The sequence below is a fragment of the Epinephelus fuscoguttatus genome, linkage group LG2 (assembly GCF_011397635.1).
Source record: "Epinephelus fuscoguttatus linkage group LG2, E.fuscoguttatus.final_Chr_v1".
Taxonomy (NCBI): Eukaryota; Metazoa; Chordata; class Actinopteri; order Perciformes; family Serranidae; genus Epinephelus; species Epinephelus fuscoguttatus.
This window is the reverse complement of record NC_064753.1, coordinates 7489566-7501792: the sequence shown is the minus strand read 5'-3', so window position 1 is coordinate 7501792 and position 12227 is coordinate 7489566. Positions and strand designations below refer to the sequence as shown.

Genomic DNA, 12227 nt, shown 5'->3' with positions numbered 1-12227 from the left:
CTGTTAAAAGGGACACACGCCCACAAACCATTTAACGCTGAGGACGGCTATGAGCTGAAATGCGTTCGTTCGACTGCTGCTGTGCAATCCACTGTATTAAAAAGTATTGCCGTAGCGACCCGAGTTCGACTCCAGCCTGTGGCCCTTTGCTGCATGTCACTCCTTCTCTCTCCCCCTTTCATGCTTGTCTGTCCTATACATTAAAGGCTCAAAAGCCCCAAAAAATATCTTTACAAAAAAAATAAATAAATAAATAAATAAATTCTTATACTTATTAATGAGTGCTCTCGGGTTTTTCTGCTTTGCTGTAATATTTTGGACCGGCATCCAGTTACACTTTGAGACTTTTGAGTGAGCACTCCAAGTTTGCTGAAGACTTATCTCCATACACAACAGTACTAGCCAGCCGGCCGTGACCTCCCCAAGATGGCGGCGACGTTGACGCACAGTAACCACAGGAATGAGTCATCTCATGATTATATATCTATGAGTCAGATAGCTAGCTAGCTAGCATTATCTGATGTGAAGTGCTCAACATTAACGTTAGCGAGCAGCTGGATTGAGTTTGTTTTAACCAGATTAGTTAAGTTGACTGCATCGATGTGGCAGGCCTTGGGTATGATAGTTTATAAAGGATTCAAATTTGTTAAAAATAGCTGCTGAAATTTGCAAGGATTCTTTTTTTAATTTGTGGGGGCATTTTGCCTTTAATTGACATTTGACAGGACAGTAAAGTGTGAAAGGGGGAGACAGAGTGAGTGACATGCAGCAAGGTGTCACAGGCCAGTGTCGAACCCAGGCTGCTGCGGCAAAGGCCCTATGTGCAACAAGTACTTTCATTCAGTAGGCTACAAAATCAAATGATGAGATGACTTACTGTTCACATGTGATAAGGCACCCCTGTTGTGTGTGTACACCCTCTTCTTGCTGCAGTCAGATCACCTGTATCTTACCTGGATACAGCAATGCTATTTTGTGATTGGCTGATAGGTAGCCGTATGTTATTTTTTGATTGGCTGATGGGTAGCTGTGTAACTGGGTGGGCGTTATCATAATAATTTTTTTATGTGTGAGAAATACCAGGTGGAGGGTGAGAGTGTGAAAAGGTTAAAATGCACACATGTCACACTCTCAAAGCGTGAGACTTGAGAGCCCTGTTGGGGTTCTCATCATGCCCTCTAAAGGGAGGGGACCAAGACTGTCCCCCCCCAAAAAAAAATTACATCTGTGTGATGGGGGCTCAAGGGAGTTTGCCCACTGAGTCTACGTGTGTTTGATTGATTTGGAGAGGGTTTATGACCATGTCCAACGGGGAGTCCTGTTGCTGCGAGCCATCTGGTCCATGTACAACCAAAGTGAGAGCTGTGTCTGTATCCTTGGCACTTGCCTCCCCAAGGGATGTCCCATACAATTGATTCTGTCTGTGATGTTCATGGACAGGATCTCAAGGCACAGCCAGAGGGAGAAGATTGCCCCCTTTGGGGCCAAGAGAATTGTGTCTCTGCTCTTTGCAGATAATGTGGTTGTGACAGCTTCATCACACTGTGTCCTCTAGCACGTACTGTGGTAGTATGGAGTCAAGTGTCAGTCAGAACCTCCAAGTCTCCAAGTCTCCAAAACCAAGAATTAATTTAAATACTAGTGAGTGTGAAGTGTGAAGCAACAGCCTGATCTACTGTAAGTGTCACAGAACAGTTTCATCCCAAAAAAAAATTATTTCATACCATGTCCCTTCACTCGTTCATCCACCTAATCATAATTACACGTGTGCCCTTGTGTCACACACTGACACGTTTTCAGACACTGGTATTCATAATTACAGACATTTAGGATGTACAGTACTGTGAAGTGTGAGGATAACCTTACACACATTGTTTCTTCTTAATGTACATGTCAGGCACTGCCGTAACCTGCTAAGCCAGAAACATTACATATGGGGAGACTCCAGATGCATAACAAAACTTTTGTTGATGGGTGGTTTTATTCAACATTTTAAGTTTGCTCCTATGATTTAACCCATCCTCGCACCTTTCAGATAAAGTGGAGCAAGTCAGACTTTATCATCCAACATCAGTGTTGCACCTCACTAATCAAGTTATTTTATAATTAGGAACACTGTCTTCATACTTTCGCTATTCATTTTGAAAAAAAAAAAGAAATAAACATTTTCCACATTTAAACAAAGTGTTGCTGTTTTTCTGAGTCTGACAGTCTTAAGTTTTAAACATTGACCCCACCTCATACACCAAAGCCACAAAAACAGTAAATCTTCTTCACATTCAAAACCTGTTTGGTTCCATCTTACTGTAACCAGTCAGTGGGGAAAGTTGACTTTTAGGTTCTGAAGTCAACAACCAAAAACAATGTTTTTCACATTGTGGAATGAAAATTGAAGCTTTTGAGTGAAGGCATGTAAGAGTAAATTGTGCAGACACATGACCTGATTTCTGAACATCAAACATATATTTTACGCAGTTTTCCATTTGACTAAGAATTTGATTTGCTTTTAAAGAGATGCTTCCATCACGTATATTTCCCTTTTAGTCAATTTTCTTGGTATGCTTCATTGTGCCGATACAGTGACTAAAAGGGACACTACTCTTCATTCTGCATGCAGGCAGGCCCCGTGGGTTTACATTAAAATACAGGTAAAGCATGCCGTTAATTGAAACCATCTTTCTAGTTCTGTCCAGAACATGTCTCATATACATATCATCCGGTCATTTTTATCTTTTCCCAATAATTTGTACTACATATAACATAATTATCTCTACAAGAGCACAACCCGGAGAAATAAGATGTAAATACTAAGAGATCAACAGAATAAAACTCCTCCGATCTGTTCTACTCTGAAATATTGTTGGCGTGAAATTCAAGCGTGAACAACAAAGCTTATAGAGACCTACATGTCCCATATGTGCATGCAACAAGAACATGCAGCGGTGCCACATTCCCTAGTGTGTTGGGGAACGGTTTGTTCTTTTAGGTAGCATTGTGGAAGTCAAACTTAAATGTCAGTTTTACGTCAGCTATGTCACTGTGACGCTGCTCTAAAGCTTCAGGTAATCTTGCTTTAAATCCCAACCCCACTATTCACAACCAAGAGATGTCCTTGTTCTCGTAATAATTAAACTGACATGAGCGATGAATGTTTTAAAGTGACAAACATCACTGCCCCTCGCATATTTCTGTTGGATGGACAAAACTTGATGTGCTGGTTCTGAACTTATACAAGCGTTTCCTGGTGAACAAGTTTGAAGGAGTTTTAATTGCTGGAGCTGAGTGTTTTTGACTTTTAACCTCCATGTTTAACTGACATTGGCTTTACTTCCTCATTGTCTGGAGTCCCACAAATCCAACTAAATAATAATTAATTTTAAAGTGTTGTTTTTTGTGTTGTTGTTTTTTTTTTTGCCACAAACTCTGCTCGTACATTGATGATGAAAATGACAAGTATGGATCATAAGGCATTGAACTATTATTGAAAAAAAGCTTAAAATATCATGTTGTATATGTAATAGGGAATATGCATAACCAAATATAAACTGAATCACAATGTTTATTTAAAATAAAGTAGAAAACACTCACATCATGTACATAAAATCAAACAACGCTGAGGAAATGCCGCCTCGATTGGTTCAGTTTTAGCCACCAGAAAAAAGGCCCACCATAAAAATCCATATCAGTTTATGTGTATGTTAGAATATTTTGTACAGCTTCACCTTGCTCTTGTCTTTTCTGCTGTGGAATTGAGGCCATTTAATCAAAGCCATCAGAGGGGTATTCCAGGTAGGAGGTTCAACAAACTCCGAGTCTAATCTTTAACTCTGAGTTGACCCTGAGCTGGGAAACTCTGAGTCCAGAACAGCTGATTTGAAGTAGTTCAATCAACTCTGAGTAGGTACACCTTGAGTTAGGCGCGTGCACAACCACAATAAGAAGCCATCATCAATGGAGCCCTGATACCTTGAGTCACCATGGCAACACAAGAAAAGAAGCGATCGATTTATTTCACACAAGTGGATCTCGAAGTGCTCATGAATTCGTACAGCGAACATGAACATATATTTAGAAGAAAAAGTAACACTGCTAAAGCTGCCAAGGAGCGAGAGGCAGCATGGGAGAAAACTACTGCCCAAGTCAACGCGTAAGTTTGAATGCACTTGTCCATTAATTTAACATTTAACCACACTTAATTAAAATCGTAGCTTACAGGTGAAAAAGGGGTGGAGTGGTTTTGAATAAATCTGATTTTCATGTAGGTGCAAACTTTATAAAATACTGTGTTTCCTGGTTTTCAATCCAACCCCTTTTGTCTAAAAGTGAACAATCAGCTACTTAGTCACTCATCTATTCACATGCATTCTTCCATCTACAGACAATCCACCTACTGACTGTTGAAGGTTGTCGTGCTCCAACCTAGTGAGAAAGAAGATATAAATTAGACCTTTAGTTTGGATAAAAATACCACCATCCCCTGGAAGTGCACAGGCTTTACCTTCTTGTCTGGTAAATTTTACAGAAACAAGAAGCCAAACTCAAACACTTTATATTGTTTCCAAATGCATTCTAACACTACTCAACAGCACAAACACTGTTTCAGATTATTCATGGTTGAGTTTTTTTTGTCTTTTTTCCCAACAAGTTGATTAAAATTTGTTTTTAATTGCCTTTACTCTTGACTTCTTTCTCTTTAGTTACATATCAGAAATCTTCAGAGGTGAAATGCCACAAAATACATATACTTGAGTATTATTGAGCATTATTTCATAATAATTATCATTTTATCATTTTAATAGTTATAAATGTATTATAGTTTAAATGTAGCTGCTACCAGCATCTACAGTTAAATACCAATTTTCAAATTAATGCCTCAGTAACAATAATCTAAAGTTATCATATAATGTATCACCCATGGGGGGCATTTTTGTGCATAATGAAAACTGTTCACTTTTGTGGGGTATTGCCGTTTTTACTTGAGTAAAATATCGAAGTACTTTCCATCCTGGAAAATTTCTGACAGTTCAATTATTCTTCTTGAGCAGCTTCAAGTGAACAAGTAATTTGACTGACAGCTGAGCTCGACAGATATTGGTGAATTGTCAGACACACCCAGTGTGAGCTGCCTACAAAGAGCGAGAAGCCGAGCACCTGCTACACCGAGCATCAGAGTCCAGGTACGACAGGTATGCTCCACTCATCTCCTTCTTGAAATTGTTGTTCTTACCTTAGCAATTGAATACATCAAACGGATTCCTTGGCCACCAAACACTGTTCATACTTTGACTTTATATCCAGATTTAAAATTTCAGTGGAGTGGACCACCATCATGACTCCAGTTTTGTTTTTCCTCCTCTTCCTCTCATTGACGGCCATTCCTTCGGTAAGTCTGACTCTTTCAACACTGGGATTTAAAAGAATCTCCAAAATCTCACTTTCAAATGAACTAAAAGAGAAAAAATAAACATTGCTATGAACTTGGTGCAACGTTAGGATAATGCAGTTGGTTTGTGAAGGATTTTGTGAGCCTCTGAAATGAGGGAGATTAGTCAAAATCCATAAAAGAGCATGTAATGCTTTAATTCATATGTACGGGAAATAAATAACACAAACAAAATCAAAACATCAAACAAGCTTATTTTTATTAGTCTGGTTCTCGCTTGACAGAAACAGAATCATCATAAAAATGTAGAAAACACTTTTTTTCTTTTTTTTTTTCTTTCTTTTTTTTTTTTTAAATGGGCAATTTAGTGCCTTTGTGTTGCAGGGTGCTTCTGAGGATGAACCTCAAACCGGTGAGCTGAATAAATTTCCAAATTTCCTAAATACTTAAGTAAATTTTTTTAATCTTTTTTTGTTCCACCCAACAGCTAGCTCAAGCTAAACAGCTGGTAATTGTTTTTTTTCTCTGTTTTCTTCCAGAGGAGTCTTTGGATGTCTCTGAAATCATCGCCAGAGCTAATGCTGACCTAAGTAGGTTTTGTAGGATCCAACTCTAAATACACAATGGTAAAAAAACAAAATGAGATGTTGGCTCCTGCAGTCACTCACTTGGCTCTAGCTGCATTTAGCACAGGGGTGGACTAAACAATGTTGCACCATTAAGGGGTGAGTGGGTCCTCAGGGAGCTTCCAGGATTTTATTCACACAAAGTTCAGTCTTTCAACTGATTTATTCAGCCAATTTCAATTTAGTTATGGCACTAATTGCTTAAATAAAAAAATGCAGCAAACAAAACCAAACTTTTTTTCATTCCAGGCTTTTTGAGGGCCCGCCTTGCATTGGGGTCCTAAGTAATCATTCCCACTTTTCCCCCATTATGATGCCCCTGTCCGATAGTTGATGTCAGTCAACAGAATATAAGTTCGCAGTTATGATAATAATCGTTTAAGTCACTTATCAAGGATTATTTCAAACATTTGTTGGTTTAGCTGTGAGGGTTTTCTGATTTTCTTTCTACATTGATGTAAAATGAATATCTTTGGATTTTGGACTGCTGGTCAGACAGTTTTTTTAACCTCTAAAAATGTGCAGCCTTTGCTCATTGGTCTGTGTCCATCAAACTAATGAAAATCAAGGTCCCTGTTTTTAATATTAATCTAAGTGCCTGTTTATTTGTTGTTCTGCAGAAACGCCCCTGACACATGGCGACATTGTGCCAAATTTACAAAGGAATGCAGATCCCTGTGTGACCAGAGGCTGCATGTGGCCCAAACGTGGAAGCTACGTCATAGTGCCTGTCTACATCTCCTCCAGATACAGTAAGTCCTAACGCTGCTACTATCTCAACACACACACACACACACACACACACACACACACACACACACAAACCTTATGTGAAATTTTTCATCTGCTTGTATTTACCATCTAACATAAGAGATTTGAATAGAAAAGCTGAAAATGTGTGTTACTATGCCTGAAGAGGGGGACTGGCTTGTTCGTCAGCAGCCTGTTGTTTGTCTCTGCAGCCAGAGACGAGCGCAACATCATCATCAGAGGCCTGCTGACATTCCACAGATCCACCTGTATTCGCTTTGTCTGGAGGCGCTACTGGCATAGGCATTACCTGTACTTCTACTCTGGATCTGGGTAGGAACACACACAAACACACATAACATAACACGACAGGACTGACACTCTCACACACTGTTTTCTTTAATGCAAAGTCCTCCCCAGATATTGTCACAATTAAATCTTTGTTACAGTCATTAGTGTAATTTTTACATCCATATGTATCTTCTGATCACCTGTATGTTTGGTCATCATCGTGAATTCTGTCAGTGTGGAAAAAGTATGAGCCTATGTATGAAACTGACACTTAATAGAATAAATCATTATTATAAAACATTGTACACGTATTCACACTAGTTAAAGAACCTCCATTAATCGCGCAATTTAAATGTGAAAAGTCTCACTGACTGACCATCACCTGTGTGTATGCGGAGAAGGAGAGGGGCGGAGGGAGCGGAGTTGTGGAATCATCGTGCAGTCCCACATACTATCATGCGTTTAAATAACTCATTAGACGGATATAGAGAGAGCAAGCTCAAATAAGCAGCTCCACTTTGAAAACAACGCGAACAAACCGCAACCCGCGACTACCAATATTTGTAAGCGACTTCACAAAAAACATGTCCAAAGTCACGGACCTGACAACCCTGCTTGTGAATACCCGCCCTACTCTGCCTCTGATTGGTTTATGATGAAATTTTACTCTCCCTAAGCCAATCATCATGACTTATCCTTCCCCTTCACCTGCCCTCACCAAAGAAGAAAACCTTTAGAGCTCCGCTGAGAAGGAGCTTGCTTGGGTTAAACCTCTACAATACCAGAGTGACGACACTTCCATTGACTCCAGTGGTATGCTGAAGTTAAGCCTCACGCGCCCTCTAGTGGGGCATGTGGGCATTACCTTTCCTACCAGAAAACCCATTCACTTACAGTAGGCTGTGTCTGATGCGCACTTGCTTGTAAGTTGATGAAAACGGCCTTGTTTGTACTTTTAGGTGTCTTGGTCATATTAAATCATGCTTGTAATTTGTTCATTTCAAAATGTAGAGAGTAACATTATGGTAGACAACTGTTTTTAGAATCTAATAAGTGATAAACAGTGCTAACCACCACAGCCGCCCTAACCACAGGGTTATTGAACTTATCCACCACAAAATAACATACAAATGTAATGCACCCATGGTTTGCAGAAACATGTAACGCAATTTTCTGAGACTGTCTATGTTCTGCTTTTGTGAGTGTAGCTTGCATAAGACAAGAGATGAGAGAGACTTAATTATCATGTCTCTATACAATGCAGTATGGTACATAGAGGAAGAAAATGGTTTCCCTTGTCTTAGTGCTAAACAAAATAATGAACAAATGAATGTAAGGTGAAACAGGTACAAAATAAGCTACAAGACAAGGCACAAACATATAGTACAATGACAAACATGCAGTGCAATAACAGAAAAATACAAATGGTACATTTGTGCTACGATTTCACTGTGTGTGTGTGTGTGTGTGTGTGTGTGTGTGTGTGTGTGTGCGTGTGCGTGTGTGTGTATGATTGTATGTACCAGGTGTTGGTCCTACCTGGGCCGTCAACAACGAGGACAGCTGGTCTCCCTGAGGAAAAACGGTTGTTTGTACACAGACATAGTGCAGCACGAGGTTCTTCATGCTCTGGGCTTCCACCACGAGCACGTCCGCTCCGACAGAGACCAATACGTCGCCATCCTCACCCAGAACATTCTGCCAGGTCAGCTCAGCCACAAAATATGTTTTATGTCGTGGTTATAAAATGATAAGAACAACAGAGGGGTGAGTTTAAAGTTTAGATAAAATCTAGCCATAAAATGCTAAGTTTTTACAGTCTGAATGAATGTTTGGGCCATTGGAAAGTATCACATTTTAGCAGATACATTTTGGGCAGCAGGACTTCTAGCCCAGAAAACTGGAACCAGGTTCCTCTCGTTATTTTGTTCATTGTTCCTGAGAAAAAAAGTTTCTTGGTCCTCCTGCGGTCAAACGCAGCCTCTTGTGGCCACTGGAGGCAAGGCTGCATCTTACATCCTACATAACATATTGTTTTGCATTCGCAGTCACAGAATTATAAATTCACTCTTATTCAGTTAATGCCAGTAATGTGACCTCACAACCACTGTGGATAAAGCCTAGGGGCTGTATTTACAAAGCTTCCTGGTACAAAGAGTTGCTCCTAGTGTCTAAATTGTAAGAAAACTCTTCTGACATTTTCCAAGAATTTCCTCTTATAGTTCAAACTAGGTCCTGGTAAGGAATGATTCTCAAAGTATTTTAGCCCTAAAGAGAGCCCCTAAGGTGAAACACTGTTAGGAGTAGGGAGGAGGACTTTTAGGAGGTTTATGAGTTTCTGTTGCAGAGGAAAAATGGCAGATAGACATAGAGGTAGGAGAAATATTCTCCAAACACTGACTGGTAGTGAGTTAATGAAACACTACAGATTAGATGGTGCAGGGATAATGTTTGTGGTTGTGGCAGTCAACACCAGAAATAAAGTGATCACAACACTAAGAAGAAGCAGAAAACAGGTGCATCCACAGGCAAACAATTTCAATCCACTGTAACAGAAAACTAAGAAAGTGAAAAGTGTGCTTAATACTTTAATCTGTTGTCTTCTCCTGTACAGGAAGGGAACACAACTTTGATCAGGAGGACACTAACATCTTGGGTACTCCCTACGACTTCAACTCTGTCATGCAATACAGCAAGTGAGTGTTCATGAGTGAACACAGTCAGCGATTCTAAACTCTCTCCCTCTCTCTCCCACTGCCTTCTCTTCTTACATTCACTGCCATTCCAATGCGTTCTCATCCCAACTCCTCAAATATCACCACTTTGTCAGTAGACTTTCAAGTCTAAATACTGTATGATGCGCTACGTAACCTGTTGTAGATGTTCTGGGACTGCATGTCAATTTTCGCATGTAAAATGCATATAGTCTTTTTCAAAATAGACTTAAAACACCTCATTTTAACATTCATTTCCTTGTGCAACAAAAGCACGTGGTTAGGTTTTGAAAAAACATCATGGTTTGGCTCAACATTCACATGGAAAGCAAACAGCAAGCTCCAAGCTGAAAGTCCACGATTTGTTAGACCCATCCACCTCCTCTCCCGTTCGCCCTATATAGGGACTTTACAGCTCTTTATATTACGTAGTTGCTAGCTGTGTTACAACCTGATGCCACCCATATCTGCTGTATCATATTGATGAAAGGTGCCTTTTTGCATCGATGTCTGACACTGAAATCAGTGAAAAAGCAGTGATATTTAACAAGGTGGGAATGAGACCTGGCTGGCCATGCCCAGTTTCTATACATGAGCACGAATGGTTTCATGTTGCTGACTGGTGGTGTGTGGTTGGTCCAAGCCCCTTTGTTTGTTTCCCATTTTGTGCTGGAATAAAAGTACAAAAGTATTAGCATCAAGATCTACTGAAAACACTGAAAGAAAAGGTAATTGTGCAGAATGGCCCATTTTAAAACAAAATATCTTACATTATACTTACATAATATTAATATCTTACATATCTTACATATTGGATCATAATTATCAATGCTTTAATGTGTTCATCACCTACATGTTGCAACTGGTGGAACTAAATTTATTTTATATTCCTTTGGGTAGTTTCATCCATGATAATTCATAATTTATGAGCTGATTTACATTTTGTATTAATAATCTAAATCTGAAAAGTAACAAGCAAAAAGTAGCAATGCTGCCAAAAAAGTGGAGTAAAAACTTAAATATTTGCCTCTAAAATGTAGTGGAGAAAAAGTATTAAGTAGCATAAAATGGAAATACTAAACATACATACAGTGACCTCAAAATGTGTGTGTGTGTGTGTGCAGCTCTATATATCAACAATGTTGTGTTTGTGTCCTCAAGATACGCCTTCTCCAAAAACGGGAAGCCAACCATCGTCTCTAAGAGCAACCCTAACCTTAACTTTGGGCGTGCCACACAGATGAGCGCCAATGACATCGCCCGCGTCAACACGCTTTACAGTTGCCGTAAGTAGAAATTAACACTATCTCTAAAACTGTACAACTAAAACACAGCAAATACATCTCATTACTGATTGGTTTGCCATGTTATAGCAGCAAAACAGTGTTGACATATCATATATTTTTAAGGCTGTTTGATCAATCAGAATTGGATTTTTTTTTTCTTCCTAACCAGCACGTTAATGACAGAAGAAAGAGTTGGCCTCCGGTGGATACTTCAACTCTCTGCTTCATATGATTCAGCTGAAGGCCTTGATCTGTTGTACTGCAAGAACATTACCTCAAAGCAACACAAAGTCATTGTTATTGGTCATTTTTAGCCCAGCCACAGGAAGTTTTTGTCTGAGAAAGGCAAACCTTACAGGCGTATGAACAAACCAGTGCTATTGTTTTGCTTGCAAAGAAAGTCTTAAAATGTGCTCAAAATGCTTCATTAAGAGTAAAGGTTCTATATTCAGGGTTATGTGAGGTAAGATACATAAGTTTTATTGACTAAATGAACTTAAAACCAAAAGTAAAAGTATGCATGAATATCCCGTTAATCTCTGACAAGACATCAGATTTAAGATAGTGATTGTATGTTTATGATGAAAAGTGGCAATAGAGTTTAAATATAAAATATCATAAAATAGAAATACCCAAAGTACAGCTAGCTCACAATTTAAAAAAAAAAGAAAAGAAAAGAAAATCTCTGAAATACTCTGCAATAATAAGTAATAATATTATCAGGACTTCTATGGCCAAATGTCTTCTATCTTTTTTTGTGTGTGTGTTTTTTTTTAATTTGGGGGTTTCTGTCCTTTGATTGTACTGGAAATGTATCCAATTGTGATTTATATTAATTTCTACAATGAAGTGGGACATCTGTTCAATAAAAATCTACAAAAAAATAAAAATATGTGTTTTTATATATTTCTACCAAAAGAAGGCAGCACTCCTATTGTTTTAACAGATGTACACTGCAGTTTAGATCAGGGGCCCAAAGTATCAGGCCCCCCCAGGCCTTCACCTGCAAAATGTCACTCGAAAAGACATGTACAGACATGAAAGAGACTGAAAATGATCACATACAGACTCAGAGAGACCACAAAAAGATGCACAACAACTGCAAAGTGACACAAAGTCTATGAAAAGGGGCTGAAGAATCACTACTGGACACAGAGAGACTGCAGAGAGACATAGA

At 39.1% G+C, this 12227-nt stretch overlaps 1 protein-coding gene across 1 annotated transcript; it reads left to right on the top strand.

Annotated features, from left to right (window-relative positions):
• The first annotated feature begins 3977 nt into the window (after positions 1 to 3977).
• On the top strand, positions 3978 to 11849 carry LOC125879269 (hatching enzyme 1.2-like). The gene is made up of 9 exons (XM_049561028.1): positions 3978 to 4147; positions 5107 to 5177; positions 5923 to 5973; positions 6630 to 6761; positions 6972 to 7092; positions 8577 to 8755; positions 9665 to 9746; positions 10926 to 11050; positions 11220 to 11849. The coding sequence occupies exons 1-9, from the start codon at positions 3978 to 3980 to the stop codon at positions 11225 to 11227; spliced, it is 939 nt and encodes a 312-aa protein (XP_049416985.1). The 3' UTR covers positions 11228 to 11849.
• Positions 11850 to 12227: the final 378 nt, after the last annotated feature.

Bases quoted from the DNA above. Each gene is read 5' to 3' on its own strand.
- LOC125879269 (XM_049561028.1), top strand. From the start codon at position 3,978: ATGGCAACACAAGAAAAGAAGCGATCGATTTATTTCACACAAGTGGAT. The intron at 7,093-8,576 runs GTAGGAACACAC...TGTATGTACCAG, and splicing joins TACTTCTACTCTGGATCTGG to GTGTTGGTCCTACCTGGGCC. The intron at 9,747-10,925 runs GTGAGTGTTCAT...TGTGTCCTCAAG, and splicing joins TCTGTCATGCAATACAGCAA to ATACGCCTTCTCCAAAAACG.